We start from the raw sequence: 24,223 nt of genomic DNA, 5'->3' as shown, positions 1-24,223 counted from the left end.
GGTATAATATCATTTGCATGACTGTATAACTTTGTTAAAACATTATGATTCAATCAATCATCTTCATCTTTACTGTCAGTTACCTGTCAAATTTTATTAAAATATCTAAATGTTTACATTGAAGATTGCTCCCACTATAGAAAGCATCTCGACTTAATAAAAAATAATACTAACTTCACTATTAAAATCATAATAAAAAAAGCTAAAAGATAATCTTTGGTCCCCTCCCGTTCACTCAAAAAAAAGCAAAATTGTAGTTTAGACAAGGACCCTTGAAAACCACCCTAAGAAACTTCCACAAGCCCCCCAATTATACTCATTATTCAGTGCTTTGACACAAAACTGAAAGTGATTCGAAGTTCAAGCCAAAAAAAAAAAAAATAAAATAAAAAAACAAAAACAGAAAAAAAATCCCCGGAGAGGAGTCTAAAGCGAGCGAAATGAAGCGAAATGGAGACGAAATTACTGGAAATGGAATGTAGAGAGAGGAGAGAGAAAGTACCCACCCATTAAATCACTTAACTTCTCCCGATACCTTGGTGAGCTGCTCCGCCGCTTCCGAAAAATATTCAGCTCCGAAACGCCACCTGTTCTTCTGGTGTAATAAAAACCCTTGTTTTGCCACATCCCCCTCCCACAGGAATTACCCCAAGACTCAATTTTTTCTCTCCAGTTGTCTGTTGATTTCGTTTATTTATAGAGCGGATCGTCGCCTGCGCCGCGGTTCCATCGAGCATATTTTTTTGAGAGTTCTCGGAGCCGGCCTTCACTATTTCTTCCAAATTCTATTCTTTTCTAGGGTTTTTGTTGTTTTTTGGTTTTTTGTTTTTCTGGCGGTTATGTCGCAGGTTCATGTCGAATCGCTTCCATTGGGTGCTGCGAGCAGCAATAATGGCAACATGATTAATAATGGTGTTTCTGGTGTGGGGGCCGCTGCGAGCAATGTCAACAATAACAATAACATAGTGGTGCCAGGGGTGTCACTGTACGTGGGGGAATTAGAGCCTAGTGTAAACGAGGCGCAGCTGTACGACCTTTTCAAGCCGTGGGGCAATGTACAGTCTATCAGAGTGTGCAGGGACATGATCTCGCGTCGCTCTCTTGGTTACGCGTATGTCAATTTTAGCAGTCATCAAGAAGGTGCGTATGCATATATGTATGTAAGGATTCATGGCTGGATTTTGAATTGAATTGAACGTACATTGGTCTCTTTGTCTGCTTCTTTGGTTTTTGGGGCTCTCGTTGATTCTTAGGGTTTAATTATATTAATTCTTTGCAATTTCTAAAAATAGCTTCTTTCTTTGTATTGGAGTTTGGCAAATTTTCTTTCCTTTGAGAGCAGTTGTAGGGATAGTAAATTGTTGTATTGACTTAATATAATCGAAGGCGTTTGTTTTGTAAATTTCTGCTTTTATTGAACTTTTCTCGGAGAGCTTTATCATGCCCTTTTTATTATGTTTTTAGTGATTTGGTGTAATTTGTTTGCTTATAGGTATGAATTCTGGATTCCCTTTGATTTTAATGATCTTTCTTCTTTTAGCTCTTTTTTACTAGTTTAACGTTCCTTTTCTTTCATTTGAAATTCTTAACTTTTAATTTTGGGTTCATAAAGTGGGCAGTGTTGTCCTTTCTGCGATCTCCTCTTGAAGTATTTTCTTGTTTTGTCGAATTTTACACGGTTCTTAGATTACGTCCACCTGAAATACTTCAGGTCTTTGAATTCAATTGAATTTCTTGGCATATTTTATTCAGGTTTAGGGTTTTGATTGAATTAACTCTTACGCGTTTACTACTGGGTTCCCTTGACTCTTCGTTCAATCATCTGGGACACCTGGGGTCTATGCAATATGCATATTGTCCCACGTAATTTTTTTTGAATTTCAATTTTTTGAGGGCTTTGTAGCACTGTCTCAGTAATGCTGCATTGTCAAATATTAAAATTTGCTTTGGTGGATTCTGTTTGTTATCATCTGGGAATGCAGATTCAGCAAAATACTCGGAAGTGTTATACCTGAACAAAAAAAGACCGGACAATGAATTCGAGGGGTTTTCAGAACTGTTAGGTTACATCAAATACAAACTGTCAAGGCAATTTTCTATTTGATATATCTTGTCTTTCGGCAAATTCTATTATAATGTTTATCACACAGGTTCTGATTTTTTGCTTTTTTTTGGTCCCTTTTGATATTCTTCTTCTTTTATATAGTGTATCTCTTTTATACAAACTGTTCGGGATATTTGTTAGTTATATATGCTTTTTCCTTTAGTGACGTCTGTCTAACTTATACGTCCCTCTCTATGGAAAAATCTCGTAAACATATTTTATGGGCTTTGCTTAAAAGGCCTTTTGAACTATTAAGTATCATCCAGTCCTGATTGTAAGCTTTGCCTTCATATTATAAATGCAAGATGTAGCAAATTTTGATTCCATTGCCACCTGTCATTGCCGTTTTGTTCTCTTTTATTTGTATGGCATTGTCATATTTTTAATTTGTCCATCTAATTCTCATAGTGCCCTGCCTGTTGTGCTCTTTTATTTTGAAACAGACTTTGTTGTTACATTTCATAAATCTTTTCTCTGTAGTAGTTGGTCTAATTAATGTTTTTTTGAACATTGCACCAATCTTATTGAAGTTTCTTGCTTAAATGGGCATGCCAAATTCTTTACTGAGTGCTATAGGAAGGATCATGTTGGGTTAATTATCTAAATTATTGAACTGATGGTTGTTTGAGTTCATTTCCAGTAGAAAGATAGTTTTTGTGAATCATCAATTCTTGGGTTGCATAAATGTAAGGTTAGAAATATATGCTTGCAGGATTGTGTTTTCTTTTGTGATTGAAGTAATAACAGAGTAGTAAGATATGCCTCTGCCCCTCTTCCCTTTTTGGGTGCACACTTCCTCATATTTTCCAACCTTGCCCAAAACACCTTGATTTTCCAACCTTGCCAGATGTTTTGCGATTTGTTTTTTTAAATTTTAATGTAAATCGTCCTTAACTTAAAAAGAACTTCTATCATGTAAATCTTCCTTAATTTAAAAAGACTTCTATCATGCAATTTGTTAATATGCTAGTTAATGTGTTTGAAAAATCTACAGATTTTGCCTACTCTTGTTGATATGATCACATTGATTTAGATATGAGATGTTTTAACTGAATTTATTTATAGAAAACAGTTGTCTTACATCTCTTCTGGCATAAGCAATACATGTGTATTGCTGACAACATTTTTGGCTAGTTTGGCCTGATTCCCTGATGCCATTGTCATATAATCCAACGATAATTGTAAAGCTCTGATTTGGGCGGCCAAATATTGACTTGGACTAGGGATGAAGGACACTTTAAAACTTCAGTGGAACTTTGTAATTTTTCCTTCCTGAAATATCATTAATACATATTAATAGAAATGCAAACATTAATGAAATAATGTTTTAATTACAAGCTGATTAAGGTCCATAGCAATATCAATAAGTATTGCAATGAATATGCTAGCAGTTCTGTTCAGGGAATCAAGAATTATCTCATAAGGAATATAACTACAAATATGTTGATTATAATAATTGATAGCAGTAGTGGTGAGTGAATTAATAATATGAGACATTGTTGAAAAGAGAGATAACTAATGACAATCATGAAAGATATCGGTGGAAGCAGGGAGTTGTCTATGCTTGAAGAGCATGAAGTGGTTGTATTCCTTGCCATATCATCAGCAATTACCAATTCCTTAATTAGTTATCACAGAGTACTTGGCAGATGTTAGAAGAAATTATCAGAAGTATTAGGCAATCAAGAATATAGAATACATGTAAGTTATCATATAATTACATTCCTTATATAAAAATTAATATCAAGTTTTACAGTTACTCAAGAAGAAGACATTTGGTTCCACTCTCCATGATGATAAGCATATTGATGTAAGGAGGAATCAATTAGATTTACATTTCATTGTTAAACAACAAGTATAGAATATTGACAGGTGGCCATAGTATATATAGATATGCATTGAAAAAATAATCAGCATCGATAATGCATATTGATTCCCCAAGGAAAATGATAAACTAATATCTTCACTTCATAAGGAGAAAACGCTAAACAATATTATTAATTATAATAATCAATACTCTAAATCAAATGTGGTATTAAGTAAAGAAGAGACTAGTGATATCGTCTATATCGTCTAATTGGTGCAAAAATATCCTAATGAAAAATCAATTATATAGGAAGGGTAATGATGATAATACCACAGGTTTTCCTTCCATGATAAGAGAGATACAAGCTTTAATGTTCTAAACAAGCAATATAATAAATGTCAAACAGCGAAGAAGAAGAAAATGGCCGTGTCTGATAGATATCAAGGCAGTATTACTATTAACGGTGATCCATTAACTTGAGGAGGAAATGTTTAGTAAGACGGCTACCCATCAAGATAGCTAGCCAATAAATATAGGAAACTAATCTTTTAAAATGAAAGGATACAATGTTTATTATACATAATCAATTGGGATTATGTATGAAGTGGTGTCATCAACATAGGGGAAAGGAGTTGAAAAGAAGAATGTCCTTTGGCAACTTGACTTTGCGTCCTCATTCCTAGATAAAAGATGGAGCTCACACTCCCTCAAGAAAGGCATTGAAGGATAAATAAGGAAATTAGGTATCAGAAAAGGAATGCATATCTTTATGCTTATTAAAAGAGATTTTATATTAATATTATTTGGCAGGCAAGTATCATAGGATAGCATACTGATATAATCTATCTTTGAATCAATGCTGAACTGCAGAATATTCTATCTACATTATTTTAGGATAAGAGATCCTTATGTTCTAATGTTTTTTCGTGTGAACTTGGATAAGGGCTTGGATCTGTAAACTTTGAGAGAACCTATTATGACTTGTATCTAAGCAACTTAGTTACATTCTAATCTTCTTTTTCTCAAACTAAAATAGTAATAAGGGTAGCATGTACATTAAGGATTATAAATAGTAAGTTTGCTTAATATGTTTGTTGAATTTATAACTTTAATTAATTTGAATAATGGAATAGCGTAGTTGGAATCATATGTCTGGATCAATTCAGTATAAGTGTGAATATATTAAATATGGGGCAATTATGGCTATAACAGGCCTAAACTTCACAGGGAATATTACAACTTTTCAAAAACTAAAAAGCACAACTATAAAAAGAAACAGAAAAGAATACATTTAGATAAGACACGAGACTACCCTGTTCATCGACTTATCATAATTCTATTTCATTTTTTTGGTCAAGTTTTATTTTTGATGTTCAGATTATAATTGCTTATTTGGTTCTTTATATTAAAATATTATTTTTTAATATATTTACATATTTATGATATATTAGATATTTTTCTATATTTTATTTTAATTTAGATTTAAATAACATTATTGATAATTTAAATATGGGCCATGGTTTGTATTTTTTTTATGTTGTAAATTGCTAAATCAACTTATAATTATTTATCCAGTAATTCGATGTCTGTGTTGCTTTTAAAATGTGAAGTAATGAAAACTTCCTTCAAAAACTTATGAAATTGCGGCATTTCTAGTAATTGCGAATTATTCTGTAAAATTGAAAAGATTTATTTTAAGCCCAAACTTTTAATATCCAATATTTAGGTATCAGGCTTCAGTTAATTTATTTTTGTATTTGTAAGAAATACTTAAAAGGCTCAGGCTTCAGTTAATTTATTTTTGTATTTGTAAGAAATACTTAAAAGGCTGAGAACAGAAAAGGGATAATTTGTTTGACATGTTAAATGCAGCAATAGGCTGATATTTATTCAGTTGCAGGATGTACTTCTTTAAAAATATATGCATGCATGGATTATTCTAAATGTTAATGTTTGATTGCATATTTAAAATAATTTAATAAAAAATGTTATTGTCCTGCATTTGTGTTCTCGAGTCTAGCGCTTTTTTGTTATGCTTGATGTCTTTTTCAGCATAACATCTTTAACTGTGCATTGGATTGTGAGAGTTCAAGTGTTTTCTGGGGTGGTAATTCAACCTTGGACAGGTTCTATTGGCTCTCAATTTACAAATTTGTGAAAATTCAATGTTTTGGAAGATGCACCTAAACTGTTGGTATTTTATGGATGCTAGAACAGTGCTTTGAAATGTGACTAATTTTGTTTTGGGTATATGATGGTTTTATTGTATTACAGCTTCTAGGGTTTTGGAGGTGCTCAATTTCACTCCTGTCAATGGGAAACCAATTCGAATAATGTTTTCCCATCGAGATCCCAGTATTCGCAAAAGTGGAACTGGAAACATATTTATCAAGGTAAATGACTTGATAATTTTAATGTCATATGCGAGTGATTCAATGCTTAAGTGATTGTTTCCTTAAATAATTGTTTAAATATACTAAATGGGGATCTGGCGTTTTTTTTTCTCTTGCTAGAATTTAGATAAAGGGATAGATAACAAAGCCCTTCTTGAGACATTCTCAGCATTTGGTCCAATTTTATCATGTAAAGTTGCAACTGATTTGTCCGGGCAATCCAAAGGGTATGGATTTGTTCAATTTGAACAAGAGGAAGCTGCACAAAATGCAATAGACAAGTTAAATGGCATGCTGATTAATGACAAGCAGGTTTATGTTGGTCCATTTGTGCGGCGGCAGGAGAGGGAGCAAGCAAATGGAGCAACAAAGTTTTGTAATGTATATGTTAAAAATTTATCAGAGACAGTCACAGATGAGGATTTGAGGAAAAAGTTTGCTGAATATGGCACAATCACAAGTGCAGTAGTGATGAGGGATGCAGAGGGGAAGTCAAAGTGCTTTGGATTTGTTAACTTCGAAAATCCAGATGATGCGGCACAAGCTGTTGAGAATTTAAATGGTTATAAATTTGATGACAAGGAGTGGTATGTTGGAAGAGCCCAAAAAAAGTATGAGAGAGAGGCTGAATTAAGAGCAAGATTTGAACAGTTACGGAAAGAACGGATTGAAAAGTTTCAGGGAGGTAATCTCTATGTGAAGAATTTGGATGATAGCATTGATGATGACAAGCTGAAGGAATTATTTTCTGAGTTTGGGACAATAACATCTTGCAAGGTAAGATAGTGTTAGAACCCAGTCTTCATTGTACAACTGATTTTATGCTTTAGGTTTTTAATGTTAGTATGATGCGTCAGTCAATATGGCTGGAACTTGGTTTAAACTGTGGCTAATAAGGATTCAATTGTCTTAGTTTGTGATGTTGCAGGGATACAAAGTTCTTTTATTTTTATGCTTAGCCAATAGTGACTATGTTATGTGCCGTTATTCTGCGCCCTGGATGTACAAAGGGTGAAAGCTTTTAATAAAATTAATTTTGCGGGGATTATTAGCATTTTGGTTTTCCGAAACAAATATTTTCTATTTAAAATATGATGTACATGTACATTTGTTTGGTTATATACATGCTTGTGTATTAGGGCCTATGATTTGTATGTTTTTCATTATTTCACTTTGTCATCTTGTGTATTAGGGCCTATAAAATTTGTATGCTTTTCATTATTTCACTTTGTCATCTTGAAAAGAGGCAAGAGTCTATACCCTTTTATTAATTTTTTGGATATTGCAGATATCTGTTCCAGGCTAAAAAAATTACTTTTCATATAAATTTGCAGGTAATGCGTGATCCTCAGGGTCAGAGTAGAGGCTCGGGCTTTGTGGCATTCACATCCTCAGAGGATGCGAACCGAGCTGTAAGAATGGAACATTCTTTGTTGTATTGTGATAGGCCATTGGATATATATTTTTTTAACATAGATAGTGTGGTTATTCAGTAGCTTTGATTTTTTATTCGTACAGGTTATAGCACTGAATAATAAGATCGTAGTTACCAAACCTCTGTATGTTGCCCCAGCTGAGCGAAAAGAGGAGAGAAAAGCAAGAATGCAGGTAGATTTTAATTTTATCCTTGTAACATATAAGATCTTTGTGTTGCTTTTTGAAGTAAATAAATGCTTCAATGAGTTTTAAGGATTCCAAGGTTAATTGGATGAATTTGAATCTTGTACTGGCTGCAGATGTGTATGCTGTATGATGTTTGACATTTGTGCTTGATGAAAAGGGGATATGCAATTTGATCTGATTTAATTGACATGATTATGGTGTTGAATGAAACAGTATTTTATTTGCTCACGAAGTTACATTCTTGCATCTTAAATTCTAATATATATACATAGTAAGTAGGCAGTAGGTTTCAGTGACTCTAACAATGATTTATTGAGATAACAGTACTATTTCCCTGATTTTGGGGAGAGTGAGTGGGATGGCAGATATTTTTTTCTAGATTCCAGTGACATGGTTAAAATCATATATAGAAGTTAATTACAAAAAATAGCAGAAGTTGTATTTATCATTTAAGCAAACAATAAAAACAAACAATTGTGAAATCAATACAACATTTGTCATTTTGACACTCAATTGATAGAAATGTATACATAATATAACTATTCAAGTTTAAGATACCAAACGCAGTGGCTAATCTAATTCATTGCTTGATGCAAATGTTGTTGTAGACTTGTCATGGGAATTGCTAGACTCATCTAGCTCATGAAATTGGGTCCCAAGCTATTCTGTATGAGCAGATTAATCTTCATGAATCTGCGCCAATCGAGACTTGCAATCCAACAATACAAGGAATTATGTAAAGGCTATAGCTCCAAGCTCCTTAGCTCTCTTAGAAACAAGACAATTCCTTTTGATAGAGTGGATCAATTTTATGTACACTAGCTCTTCTTGTTAGTTTACCGTTTACACACTACAAACATGTGATAATAGGTGGATGACCAATGCATCTATAAATGTCTAAACCCATTTTATAGTTGCCAGTTCCTTGAATTTAATGTTAAAGTCATCATATTAATCTTGGCAAATGTCGCTGTGGAGTCCAACAAATTTGGTCACCTTGTATTAGATTATTCTGGTTTCATGAAGCCTCTTCACTGCCAATTCATCTATGATAAGAAGCCTGCTAGTCCTCTAAATATACCAGCTTGGAATTAATGTGCAGGTGTCCATTTGCAAAGAAGTGTTAAGTCTCCCACCTTTGTCGAGTGAGGTGTTAAATGCACTCACTGTAAAGTTGTAAGGCAGGGTTTGTTTGTGGAACAACGGTTTCATTTGCAAAAGCATGCTATTAATGTGTTTGTATATCTCCTTAAGGTTGGGGGTGTCAGTCCTCATATTTGATCATAATGAAAGCTAAAATTATGATGGAAGTTCTGTATTTTGTGTTTGACCAGAAGTGTTGTTCAACACCTGCTTTGCATTCTACATTTGCACTGTTATCGACTTGGTTCATTTATTCCACTTTTGTAATGGTCACTTGTTGGATGGTCCCTTGAACTCAATCAGCCCATCCACTAGAATGAAGTAAGATGCATATTTGGTTTCAATAGTTATGATAAAATCTTAAATGTAAATCATTTAGCACATGTGAAGTGTGGTGATTATTAATAAACATTTGCAAATCCCTTGCTATGGCTACAATTTTTTTTGGTTTACTCAATTTTAGTGATGCTTGCATCATTCATGGCATGCCCACAACAAAGGGCCCAATAGGTATGTTTGTATGTAGCCTTCTATGAACTTCATGGCTCTTGTGCTCACATATGTCATATTTGAGTATCTAACTTGGAATATTCTTGTTGTTTACGTTCCTTGTATAATCTATTATCTTTTGGAACTAAGGGTCCCGTGCATGTGATTATGATATTGATGAATGAACATTGTCTAATGTCTGTGCAGTCCTCCTTGATAATGCTGCACCCGTTGACCTTTATTTCTTCCTTTATAATATTTATGTTGGAATATTTTTATTTGAAATTTCTAGTGGTTGCCACATATGAGTACCTTTCTTCTGCAACCTTGAAGATGACCTCCTTAAAATAATGTGAGTGAGCAATGTGAAATTGAATGTCATTAGGCAAAGAATGATTTCTAGATGGCTTAATTTGCCTCATCTTTGACTTGCATGTGTAGATTTTCTCATGATTTATGGGTAGATATCATAGTTTGAAGACTCGCCAAGTACTCTACAAAACTTTGCAAACACCTCGTATCTGAGCTAGCTGAGTCGAGTTGACTAGACTTCAACATTGAGTTTGGCCGAGTCAAGGGGAGTATTCTACCAAGTCCTACACTAAGACTATTTGAGCCTTGACCTTAAGACTCTTGAGTCATGAGCTCAAACTCTTCTATCTAACCCTTAATACAAAACTATTATGCTTTAAAAATGAAATTCCAACATTTTTGCTCTTGTTTGCCCATTTCACTCGTGAAGCTTTAACATTGGAAGAAGATGATTTGAGAAGATAACTTTTGTAAAGATTTAAAGTTGATCAAACCATCATACAAAGGTAGAATACTCCAACATAAAGCGAAATCTTAAGAAGGGAGAAAAGGTAATTTAATTAATTAAATTACCTTTTATCCTTTCTTAAGATTTCGCTTTATGTGCTTTTTTCATTCTCTATTTAATAATTAATTAGTAATTATTAAATAGCTTTTACCTTTTAGGTTGCCCTTTGTAACTTATTAGGTTATCCTTTTCAGGTTTCGATCTCCTTTTATAAGGATTGATCTCTTTTTAATTCATTAGCTTTTCTTTATTTGAGAATACAATTTGCATGTTTTTAGAGCAAACCCTTGCCTCTTCTTGTCTTTTTCTTCTGTGTGATTGATTTTCTACATGCAAGTATTCGAGGGTTTCTTGGATTTGATTTGCATATTTGCTCAAATCCTTCATGGTATTAGAGCTAGATCTGCTGTAGCGTGTTCATTATTTGGAGAAAATGGAGAATGAGGGTTTGACGGATCAGATCTAGAGTTTTTCAGGTATTTCCTGAGAAAACAGGGGGGTCATTGATTTTCGGAGCAGCTTGAGGCCAAATAGACCTCATAGATGGATTCAAAAGGTGTCAAAACCCCTGTCTCCATATAAAGTTTGACCGTTTTAGACAACATTGGTTCAAGAGGCAATTTTTTTTTGCCTAGAAGGCCGTATGGCCTCCTGCATGCACTCCATGGCAGTTTTTTGGGAAAAATTGCAAAAAAATTTTTTTTTTTGGCCGTTTTTGGCTCTGCGGTATAAAAAACTGCCAGCGGTAAACCGTCAGCAGTCCTATTGGCCACAGTGGCTCTTGGCGACCGTCGCCGCCGCCAGCAGAGCCTCCCGCCTGCCACCACGGCCTCGCTCCACAGCGGACCTCCCTCCCTCCATCGCCACCACCACCATGGCTGCACCACCCAAAGCACCGCTAGGCCGCTGCTCAGCCGGTGGCTCTTTTTTTTAAGGTTTTAAAAAAAAAAAAAAAAATTCTTTATGCATTTCTAGGGGCCCTATTGGTTTTTTCACTGTAACTTCAGCATACAGACTTCTTTTTTCAATCTGAAAGAAGCGTTAGATAGCTGGTTCTGATAGAGACAGCGGTGCAGGATTTTTCCAGTTTTGATGTAGTTTGGTTGCTTGCTTGGGCAGTCAAAGCCAGATGTTCAGTTTTTGACTTCGGAGGGCATATCTTGTGCGTCTCATCTCCGTTTTTCGAAAATGTTATATTTTTGGAAAGTTGGTTTAGTTCTTTTTCCAGAAATTCTGGTTTGTCTTCCAGATTCTGCTCTAAGCTCTTTCTATTAATGTTTTTTGCTTTATTGTACTTTGGTGGATATCTTGGATGTTTTAGGTTTGGAGATCGTTTTCATGGCATGGGATCTCTTCTTTTGGGTTGTATTATCTGTTCTAACAGCTCTTTGCCCTTTTTGATCATTGTTGATATCATTTGTAAGCATATTTATGCAAACACACTGAGATAAAGTGTCACTCCTTGCATTTTTGGGATCTTTTTCATCATTGTGACTTATTGTACTCGCACTACATGGGGGATAGTTGTTTGCCTTTTAGTGTCATCTTCCTTTGTCAAGTGAGTGTCCCTTCCACGACATAAGCGCCATGATGTGTCGATGTTCTTGGTTTTTTTTGTTTTGTAGGAGATATTGGTCCACTTTCTCAGTTGCCTGTCACCTCACCCTTGTCTGCATTAGGGGGTTCTTTTGTTGTTTCTTATGCTTTTAGAGCAAACCCTTGCCACTTTTTGTCTTTTTCTTCTCAATGACAGGTTTTCTACATGTAGGTATTCAAGGGCTTTGTGGATTTGATTTGCATATTTGCTCAAATCCTTTAGTCTTAACCAAATATTATTTCACATGTCACCAGAAATACACACATATACACATTAGATCTCTGGATTTTTTAATATTCTTTTCTTGAACTTTTGTAAATAGATTATACACCTTGGGTAGTGTAAGCAGTAAAGATTTTCCTGCTGCTATTATTGAAGGGAAGCTAGGGCTGTTGCTGAGGGACAGCAGCGAGTGCTTCTTCTGTTATTCCATAAAGGAATTTGATTATCAATGTTCCACGGAGTTTCTAACAATGCTTCTAGGATGGGGGGACAAAGGTGTATAGATCAGAGACACCGGATGGACCTTAATGGTGCATGCCATTTTAATTATTTTATAAGGGTTTTTGCTCTTTTTTTTAATTACTATCATTCTCCCTCCTGCCAACCAACTTGCAGCCTTGCTTGACACTTTCAAGCTTTTGTAATGATTTTGAGTTATGGAGAGTGTCGGAGGTGCATATATTGTATTTTTGGAATGCTTGGCATGTGGGTTGGGCCTGTGAACTTCCAGGGTTAGTGTTGGCGACTTGGACATATAAAAAATTGTGTTATTCAAGCAAACAGGGGTTATGAAGGTCTTTAATGGAGGGGATGGCCAGAAATCTTGGAGCTGCATTAAAGGTGCCTAGGAGTCTCACTGAAGTTCCTAGGATATTTAGAATTTTCTCTAGTGTACCCAACAAGTCAGACATCCTGGGAATGCCTCTTACTGGTTTGGTGGTGGTTCAGGGATGGAGATATGATGCTGCTCAGCCATCTGCAAATCCTGGAGACGTTCACATCCCTAGCAACTATGCTTTTTTCCTGGGGAATGTGTCTAAGTGGAGCACAACTTATCTACAATTGTGAAGACGATTGGTATAATCAGGTTAAAAAACCCTGTGAATATGAAACATGACTGTTATCCTTATGACCGATAAATGACGGTTTCCCTCAATAGAAGGAAATTCTCTGTAATTAATTATGATTTGTGAGCATACTTGTTACTATACAAACTGCCAAATGTTCATTCTATTCTTTGACTTGTCATTATAATTACACCAAATATGTTAGTGCTGTTGTTGACTTTATTGGTTTTACCTATCAATTGATATTGTTCTCACAACTTCATTCGTAAACATAGTTGTGTTATTAAAGTCATTGTTTGGGAATTTTCATTGATACGCATTGGCTGTTGCTGATGTGATATCAGTGGATATGGTTGTGATCAATTTTTCCTTTTGGCATAACCACCATTCTCTGATCAGTAGCTTTCTTATGAAAGCTGATCTGTAGCATTTTTATTATCACTATGATCTGTATCATTCTTGACCGCTTGTTCCCAGTAGTATAATTAATAATTCAATGGTATTAATATATAATGTAGACATCATTACTGCTGCCGTAACATTTTAAAAGTATTGAATATTGCTGATCATGATGTTCAATATCAAACATTTCTGTTAAGTTTTTCTGTTCTGAAATGCCTGGTGTGAATTTTGACTTTGCTGTAGACTTAGAGAGGTACTTGAAGAGGTCAGGGAGTCTGTTCGTGTCTTGTCAATAGATCAAACTCTTAATTCGATAGAAAGAGAATGGTAGGAATAATAAGTTGTATTTACCCTAGTTGTGTTTTATTGAAGGATTTATAATTATTCTGACAAGGTTACTATTAACTTTGTTGAAAAGATTTATATTACATTTGTCTGTAATCAGTGATCTCAATTATATATTTTCTCTCGCTATGTTTTTTATGTTTTAAACATAAAAACCATTAGATTTTCAAATTTTATTTTTTAATACATTTTTGTGCTCCTGATATTTTGAAAAATTGAAAACACCTTTATATATCAGTGGGATGATTTTTTCCAAGAAGTTATATTTTTATTTTGAGGATTTACACCATCCAATCCATATGATTGATTTTGACATTTTGTTACAAGTTGGCATGAATGTTATCCAGACCTCTCTAAGAAAACTGTAGTTGGATTATGGTAATATATTGGGCTTAAGCATAATGACAACTGAAATGAGGAAGTGCTGATTTGTGTATGCAACTACTTGAAATGGACATGGTACCATAGCACAGGAAATGCAAGGGATTAGAGGTGGCTAAATGTTTTGGAGGATGTAAGTTATATTTATTTTTCTATTGGTTCTCTTTTGGAGATATTAATGTGTCTCACAATAAAATTATATGAGATACTTGTCTTTTATATGGATATGTATGTAGTAATAAACTTCCTAGGGTGGGATATTGGGTTCTTAAGAATTATGCACTAAGGTGATTATTGCTGACTAATATAGTCAATTACACTAGAGATGTTTGATGAAATGAATCAAAAATATATATTTTGACATGGAAAGGAGAAGGATGCGTGATTTGGAACAATGTATACTAAATTGGAAACAGACACAATAGAAAATAGGAAATACACTAATGCTTGATAAACTTGCAGATCAAAATGCCTGAACTTTATGCAATAATTTATTATCTAGCTATCCTGTATCCTGATATTTTTTAAGGGAATTCAACAGCTTGATCCTCTTATAACGAACTGTGTGTCTAGGAATAGTAATCATATTATTCATGGCATGAGAAAGAATACGAAAATACTGAATTGCCCCCAAATTGTGTGAGGTCTGGTTGAAAAGAAACTGTACAATGAATATGTAAAATTATGCAAATGTTAGGATATTGTAAAATTTTAATTGAACTGTGCAGAGGGGGTTTGATGGTACACCAGCTCGCAGATAATTGAAATTTTTATTTAAAATAAAAAATAAAACAGTAAATTATAAATAGATGTTTTTGAATTGGATTGACCAAGATTATTACACAATAATGATCAGCTTTTTTCATTATATGGAGTGCGATAGATACAAAGTAGCATCATGTCTCAGGTTTATGTTGTGTATTGATTATTTTTCTAAACCTAAATTCATTGTGCTGGGTAATCATGCCATGTGATGTTTTACGTCCTATGGGCCAAGTATAGTGAATCTGTCATTTAAGCCCACTAATTGGTTTGATGCTATCCATTATTACTATTTCTTGTTTATGGACAATGGACATGAAAGTAATCCTTTTTATTCAGGCATGTAACTTGTGTCTTATATCTGACTTTAATGTTGATGTCTACCTTGTTGATGACAATAAGCCTCGTGAATAATTTATCTTCTAAAGAAATTGTTTTTCACAGTCTTGATTGTTCACTCTAGCTTTTGTCTATGCAATTAACTTTAGTTGAGGTGTTAATTGGTCTATTGTGACCAGTCTCAAGATAAAAAATGTTTATCAATGTGAGTGACTGCAAAAGGAAAAAGCTATTTTGGCCCAAAGTACCTGGAAAATTCAGCTACGTTCTGGATCAAGCAACCTTCAACCAACTTGAAACTCTTGTAGATGTGGCCGAATATGTTGGATTTTGACAAGAGCCAATCCTGATGTTTTTCGATTCCCTGTTTTTAATCACGAGGTCTTTGAAACCCTAAAATGTAACCAGTAAATTTTTCAAGCCAAAATATGGCCCTCGGATATGGAGAAATGCTTGCAGAGTTGGAGATTTAATACCATGTATGAATTGTTCGTTAACTTGCCAGGCCCTTGATCACATGCAAAACAAAATTTATTCTCTACAAAGAGGGTGGCAAGAGTAACTTGCTTGATTATGGATGCTTGAATAATAACTGAATATGAAGTGTATGTGAGATGTCTTTCTTAAAGGCATTGTGACGTGTGTCTTAATTCTCTGTTACAAGACAACTCACTTGTCGATTTTTAAATGACCCATGACTCTACAATTAAATATCAAAAGGTAAGACCTTATATAACAACTAAAGATGTGACTCCATAATTAAATATCGATAGATAAGATCATACATCAACTAAATGTAAAAAAAGATTCTCTAGGACCCAAATAAACTTAAGTATGAATATGATCTACTAGTGAAGTAGCTGGGCAAAACAGATTGTTCACACCAACACCATGTTGTTGGATTGTTCTGCATTATACGATGGAGGCAACAACTGGTTGATAACAGAGGGATGTAGCTTGATAATTTAATGATTTTCATCGACTTACAGAAATGGTAATAGATTAAATAAGAATGGTAAAAGGTTAACACATAGGCATTAGCATATATAATTATTTTCAATTGTTGCTATTCTACGTAGTATGCATATATGAATTGTTGAGGCTTCTTTGTGCAGTAATATATGAATTGTTGAGGCTTCTTCGTGCAGTAATATGTGAATTGTTGAGGCTTCTTTGTGCAGTAATATGTGAATTGCTGAGGCTTCTTCGTGCAGTAATATGTGAATTGTTGAGACTTCTTAATGCAGTAATAAACATCTGGTCTATAGTTATAGATGCCATACATGCATTCCTTAAGTGAGCAAAAGATTTTGGTATAATCTGATTAGGCATGCTTCAGGCACAAGCTGTATAACCTTGTATTGTTTCTCTGTTAGCTTTTCAGGCTACTTGGGGAAAGCTTTAGATAATATTATTTTCTTGTTAAATGATTATCCATTGTCATTATCTCGTTCTAGTTGCAAGAAATTGCAGAACATTAATTTCTGATTGGTCTGATTCCTCATTATTTTATGTGTGAGGTGGTATTGCTTGTTTGTAATATGATTGTAGACTATATCTTTCATGGTTGTATTGCTTTTAGTTTCAGGTTAGAAGGAAAACACTCTTTCAGGAACTGTGCTATGCAAGTTTTGAGCTGATGGTTTTTGAACCTTGAGATTAGCAATTTTCGGAATCAAGATCTCATTTTTTGATTTCTTACCAGGCTCAATTTGCTGTCCGTAATCCAGTTGGCATGCAACCAGCTGTGGCAACTAGTATGCCTATGTATCCACCAGGGAGTCCTGGACTTGGGCAACAGATATTCTATGGTCAGGGACCGCCTCAATTGATTCCTCCACAGGTTCTTATTTATACTTTTACAAGTTTTTTCTGGTTAATATTTATGTTTATATGGTTACTTAAATCTCATATTGCTACTGCTGTTTGTTCTATTTCTTCACATTTTGCATTTTGTTTCCTTGTCACATTCAACTTTTCAATGTTCTGACATCATCTCATATTTCTGCCGTTGTTTATTCTTTTTCTTCACATTTTCCTTTATCACATTCAACACTGCAATGCTTTTCTTATTTCAATTTAACCAAGATACATTATTGAGATATTAGCATCTGAAGTGCTTTAGTGAATTGGATTTGTTTTATAAAAAAATTTAGTTATTAATGTAAAGATTTTATTATTATTAAGTTTTAACAGTTTAGATGCCGTACTAATATGGGCCTTGATACATTTTTGAATCTAGTGGTTGGGCCTCACGTAATAATATCTGTTATTGTTATCCATTTTGATACCAGCTGATATAGTCAAAATTTCCAATGATCTGTCCTCGATTTTGTGAATGTAATGTCCTGAGTTCTCTCTTATAAGCTGTTGTTAACTACAGACCATAGGCACATCCAAAGAAACCTTTGTTTGTGGCTACGAGTGGTTTGAATAAGCATTAGAAACATTGTTTAGGTGATACTAATTTTGTCACTAACTGGACCTTGGTTTGCCAAGCCTCATGTAATCATGTCTGTTATTGTTAACCATTTTGATTCCAGCTGATGGAGTAAATTTTTCCAAGGATCTGTACTCAAATTTGTGAATGTTATGTCCTGAATTCTTTTACAAGCTGTTGTAGAATACGGACGATAGGCAGATCAAAAGAAACCTTGCTTTACGGCTATGGCTGATTCAAATTCACATTAGAAACCTTGTTTAGATGATAATAAATATTAATTTGTAACCGCTCTCTATACAATCAACACTTTAAATATCAAATATGATCTTTAATACATACCAAAGATTTCAGACATCAATTAGTCTGTCAACATGATGTTCATGTGCAGTACTTGTGAGATTGCCCAAAATTTTGATCAGAGCTTTTCATCTATTTCAACACCAGTCACATCACAGCCTGATATCATAATGCTAGTGATGTGACTGGAGTTGAAAGGAAATGCATTTATATATGAGAAGTACTATATACTAGATTGAAGAACATTGGCAAGGAATATGTACTGCAGATCAAGGGGTGTGAGAAGTGTAGGGCAACTTGATCAGCACTGTTTTTGGCATCTTAAAAATTCAAGAAAATGATGTGCATCATGGAGTTTTATGCGGTGAATTACCATGAGTCAAGCCAGTCATCTAGGTTGCTGAGCCGGGCCATTCTTGGTGGGTCAGGATGACCCTGGCTTGTGACTTGCTGACTCGCATGACTCACCAAGTTAGTGAGTCCGGGGCTGAGTCATTGAGTTCGACTCTCAAGTCTCTTGTGTCGACCGACAGCAATGTAAAATAAACATAAAATACTTAGTTTCTTAACTTATCCCCCTTAAACACTCAAGTTGAGATGTAAAAGTCCTGTCTAGAAATAATTGGGCTTTATTAGAACTATATCACAACAGGGAGCTTGCTTGGGGAGTTTTCCTTGGATCCCACGATGGGCGCTGCCTCTTGACTTTGCTGGGGTGTTCCCGAAACCCCCATTTTATTTTTAAAGTGCACTACAACTTTGAGTTTGGGTAGGATTAGCCATATTCTACACTCTTGTCATTAATCTTCTTGAATATTACTTGATTTATACTTGCGTCTATTGTTGGAAGATGACCTTTTGTTGTGGAGGGATGTTGTTGGCATAAAATGGCTATGTTGTGTTTAGTAATATTGGTTATATGGTAGTGTAATAATTGTCATCAGTGTATTTATTTCCGTTTGTACTAATGTAATCAATGTATAGTTATGCATTTGATTCGATTAACTTCTATTTGGTGATGTTATACTCGAGTCATTTCCCAAGACTTAGCTCAGAGTTTGGGAACTTTGTAAGTATGGTTTTTGATTAATCCTTATCCATGATTATTCATTACTCTATTGTTGGAAGCTCATATATTTTACTGTAGTCAGTGCCTCATTTCCCTTGTATCTTTGTTTGATGTCCCTTTTCAAAATGAGATGGAAATAGTAAAAACAATTAAAATATTATTTAATCCTAAAACTGTAATTTTAGTAAAGGTCAAAAGGTTATATGAAGAGTCTTGACTAGGAAGTAAAACAATATATGCAACTACAAATAAGGAGAAAGGGGCAATATATGAAGAATGCAGCCACTATTATCTGATTATTACCTTTTTTGTATATGGAATAGCAGTTCTTGTCAAGTTAGTGCAAAACTACTAATTGCACAATTGATGGATAATTCCCTAAGTTTCTCTTGTCAAGCTTGTGCACAAAAACCCCTAAAATTAGACAAATTTAGAAACACTTCAAGACATTGTTATGGTAAATCGATGTTGTTGTAGTTGTAGAGGTAGATGCATTTGGCACGGTCAATAGTCAACATATACCTTATTCTCTAAAGATTTCCAGAGTTGTAGAGGTAGATGTGTTTGGCGTGGTCAATAGTCAACGAGTTGGGTTGTGCATTCTTAGACATGTTTAGAGATGCTACAGCTAAGTCTGAGGAAAGAGATATGCAGCTGTGATAGAGTTGTGTGATATTTCTTGAGGTAGCTTTTAGAGAGAGTTTTTGGAAAGTGGGTATTGGTAAATCAGCTATATCTTTTGGCTGAGATGGAATTTGGTTAAGTGCGTTTATAGGATGGTTAGAGACATATTCGAGATGCTATGTTTGAGATGGCAAAATTAAATATGCAGTTTGAGCCGACTTATGAAGATTGTTCAACGTGTTGTTTCCTGTGAGCTGACTATTGTAAAAATCATTGTGGATAGAGTTTAATTGTAATGTAATGTGTATTGTAATATCTTAATGATGTCCTATATTATCATTGAAAATTGAGAAAGCGCCATGGATGACTCTACTTGTTTTAGGACTTGGTATAAAGGAAAGATTGTTTCCTTAGTAGTAATCATCACTGAGATCATATGCATTGGGATGTTTGGTTATGCAAACTTGGATGCGAATTTTTATTTGATCATAGTAGAGATTGATGTTGAGGATGTACTGTGAGCTTCAAAGGAACTGAATTGGCAAAGAAGTTGCTGTTTAGTCAGTGCAGAACCTGGAAAGATTATTCTGAAGATTGTTTAGTGAAGATAGTTTGAGGCTATTTGGACAGTGGGTTCAGTTGTCCTCCTTTCAACTCCTAACAGGGTTAGCACAATTCCTAACACAATTGGAATCTTCTAACAAGGATTCAAAGTCTCCTAACAAGGACTCATGTACCAATTGTATTTCATTGGCTCCTAATAGGGTCAATCCTTTCACAAGGAAATTTTATATTAGTACATCATCTTGTGGGCATCATTCGGACTGGGTTTTTCTTTCTGATTAAGGGTTACCCTAGTTAACATATCTGGTGTTATTGTGCATGGTTTTCTTTCAATGGTTGTTGCATCTATTATTTACATGTTTCAGAATTAATAAAAGATATTGAGAGTTGAAGTGCACAACTGATTCATCCACCCCCCCTCTCGTTTATCTTAGTGGACTTTACTTTCTAACATTAGACCCCTTCAATATTGTGAAATATTTTACTCAAATTCATTCCGATTATAATCTTCAAAAGAAACAATGAGGTAGTAAATTCATTTTCCAAGAAAAATAAAAAATTTCCTAGGCAAAATTATGTTATTTGTTTGTAGAAGTTATTTCTTTTTTGTCTCTGTAGAATTTTATTGTAGGGGAAATCCTAGTTAAGAGGAATATGAGGAAGTAAAGAGGCAAAGAAATGGGAGAAAATGAGGCAGATGGCTTGTTAAAGTTGGAGGATTGCTGCAAGTGTAATAGCACTTCCTCTGATTTATGTGTTTTTCAAAGGCAGCAACCTCTCTTATTTATATTGGTCTGTTCATTAACACACTCTTTTATTATATATGTGGTTATCTGAGCGAAGCTACTAAACATCAACACTTCCTCTTAGATAGGGAGGATAAACATAAGATATAATATTACCTTAATGTAAAATCAGGAATGACAAGTTTTTAAGGATATCTTTGATCATAAGATATCCACCATTTAGATATCATCTCATGATATCAAGAGTAATGGCCTCCTGAATGTCAAGTCACATGATATTCACCAAGGACTTTGAAAATGACATTAAGAGTAATGGCCTCCTGAATGTCAAGTCACATGACATTCACCAAGTACTCTGAGTAATGGCCTAAATATATGTATATATTTAGTATTTCTTTAGTCTTATTATATTAATTTCTCTAACATAACAATACTATATATATAGTATTGTCTCATATGTTTATTCAACTGAAGCTACTAAACATCAATGTAGCCATGTACACAAGTAGACACCAATCTTAATATCTTGAATACTGACCTACTACATGCACAAGTCAATCACAGTCATAATGCTATATGAAGTGGTCTGAATCATATGTTTCAAACTCGTGGTTTGGCAAAACTATACTGACCAATTCTGACCAGGACTGAAACTCATCTAAATAATAAAAAGAAATAATACTTGAATTCACCAGAAGATTTTTTTTCCGCAAAACAAAGTAACAAAACATATGAAAAGAGTTTGTAGAACATTGGGAAAGTGTTTTCTATTAGATTTAAATCAAGAAATCGTACAGCATCGCATGTGAATACAGCAGTGAATGATATATGAATCACATGATGATGGACAATCAACATAAAAAAATATAATTCTTTGTGAATTAGAACCATATACAATTTTCTCTTCAACACGTACCTCCTGATCCTAGTGCTGGTAGTGGTCTCACTCTTTGCATAGGTAATGATGAATGCTCAAGATCGCTATCATCCTCAACCATGATGTATCCAATACAATGCCTCTTCTGCTTCTCTACACCATTCTGTTGTTGCCTTTTAAAATCAATGGAGTCTTCACCTTGAATTTTTCCGAATTTCTTCATGGAGACTGCTTGTTAAATTTCTAGGAACTCACACGAGTAAATCAGCAAGTTTCTTGCCTCTGTGATTGACATGCAATTTCGTTTGCATTGCATGAGTGCTGTGATTTTTCAACATATGACCTGCATGATGCTAACATCGGTAGGAGTTAGGGCGAGCAAAATATGATGGCAATAAATTGCCATAGTAGGTTTTGCTCCACCCAACATTGGTTATTATGATTTCTGAATTGGCCAAGATTTCAGTGGGTCAGTTTGCTTCACAATAGTAATGTGCAAGGGCAAACCCTGTAAATTCTCCATTGCCATCAGACGGCATTGTGTTATTGCAATTGATTTTACTTTGCTATTGTTATTTCTGGGGAGGAAGTGGTGAGCAAGGCTCCAAACAAAGTTGAGGCCTCATGATGGATCATTGATTATACAATTTGCTCCACAAGGACTGGGTTGCCTCGAAAAGTTTCATCAATGTTTAATTTCATAGCTTGCTGGGCCAAGGCAGCCATTATATATTTTTACCTCTTTGCTTTTTGTTCAGTAGATATATTAATGTGGTAAATAATAATTTATTTGATTATACTAATAATATACACATCAAAATAATTAATTGCTTCTTGCCCACTTATAAAACAAAATAAAATTATTGAATGTAGGAATATGGCTATTAGCTTATCATCCATGAAAAAAACATAACAGAATTGTTGAATGTACTATTCTATTATCACCTGTCGAATCGTTTAATGTCTTAGCCAGTGTCTGGAATCTCCCCATACTTTATAGAGCTTCTTGATTTACTTGTTTTTTGTTACAGCCTTCTGGTTACGGTTATCAGCAACAGTTTGTACCTGGAATGAGGCCGGGAGGTGCCCAGCTGCAAAATTTTATTGTTCCTTTAGTTCGACAAGGCCAGCAAGGCCAGCGTCCAGGTGCAAGAAGAGCACCATTGCAACAGCAACTCCATCCTCAACCACAGTTTCAACAACAGGTAAATTACTTCATAAATTCTGTAAACACTGTATTTCTTGTTTTACAGAAAACTAGTCTTTGTCTACTGAGTTACAAATTCTGTACACACTGGTCTTCATTTCAAGCTTGATTCATGCTGCCAGATGATTCCGAGAGGGAGTCGTATGATGCGTTACCCACCGGTGAGGAGTGTTCCTGAGGGTTCTTTACCCGGAATCGCTGGAGGAATGCTGCCTGTCCCTTATGACATGGGCGGTGTTCCTGTACCCATGGCTGATCCAGTGATTTCACAAGGCTTGTCTACTGGAACGCTGGCTTCGGCTCTTGCAAATGCAAGTAACGAGCAACAAAGAACGGTATATACCATATACCTGAATCATCAATTATTTTTTGAAAATCATTATCTGGGGCCAAATTGTATCCAATCCCTATAATGCATATTTAGTTGATTAGGTCACTACTAAGTTCTTAAAATCATTAGTTTTTTTTTGTGAGGTAATGTTATTTTGTCTGGTAGTCACTAATAATTGAAGGCTTTCTGGAATGTTTCTCAGATGCTTGGAGAAAGCTTATATCCATTAGTGGATCAGTTAGAACATGACTATGCAGCTAAAGTTACTGGTATGCTTTTGGAAATGGATCAGACTGAGGTGTTACACTTGCTTGAATCTCCAGAGGCCTTGAAATCTAAGGTCGCAGAAGCTATGGAGGTTTTGCGCAATGTGTCTCAACAATCAGCTGTGCCAGCTGAGGAGCTTGCAGCTCTATCCTTGAATGATCCTCTTGCCAACTGAGGAAATGCTCGTTGTCTTGAAGTTTTTGTTCACATCTGTTATTTACCTTCTCAGAGCTTGCCATTAAATTATTTTTTCGGGTGACAGGTGAAGGATTTTTTTGCATTGCTATAGGGAGCTTCATAAGTTTGTTTGGGTCACTGCAGTGGGAATGCTTGAAGTGTTCAAATTTCATTATACGGATACTTTGGGTGCATTCCATGGAATCTTACACATTTTAAATTAATCTTAGAAACTTTAAAACTGCTTGAATAAACTAAATGAAATACTTGAATAAACTGTCTCTCTTTTATGTTTTTAGATGCTTTGAATTGGTTTGAAATTTTGATGTAAGGATGACTTCTAGCT

At 34.7% G+C, this 24,223-nt stretch overlaps 1 protein-coding gene across 1 annotated transcript; it reads left to right on the top strand.

Moving 5' to 3' along the window:
• The first annotated feature begins 538 nt into the window (after positions 1–538).
• LOC149552877 (polyadenylate-binding protein 2-like) lies at positions 539–24,153 on the top strand. Its single transcript, XM_089788416.1, has 9 exons — positions 539–1,140; positions 6,186–6,304; positions 6,425–7,081; positions 7,639–7,716; positions 7,823–7,912; positions 16,981–17,118; positions 22,927–23,100; positions 23,225–23,437; positions 23,636–24,153. The coding sequence occupies exons 1-9, from the start codon at positions 840–842 to the stop codon at positions 23,873–23,875; spliced, it is 2,010 nt and encodes a 669-aa protein (XP_089644542.1). The 5' UTR covers positions 539–839; the 3' UTR covers positions 23,876–24,153.
• The last annotated feature ends 70 nt before the right edge of the window (positions 24,154–24,223 follow it).

Source organism: Cupressus sempervirens, chromosome 6 (assembly GCF_028749045.1).
Source record: "Cupressus sempervirens isolate cs-2001-9-10 chromosome 6, ASM2874904v1, whole genome shotgun sequence".
Taxonomy (NCBI): Eukaryota; Viridiplantae; Streptophyta; class Pinopsida; order Cupressales; family Cupressaceae; genus Cupressus; species Cupressus sempervirens.
The sequence above is the reverse complement of the archived record's forward strand: the minus strand, read 5'-3'. Positions and strand labels throughout refer to the sequence as shown.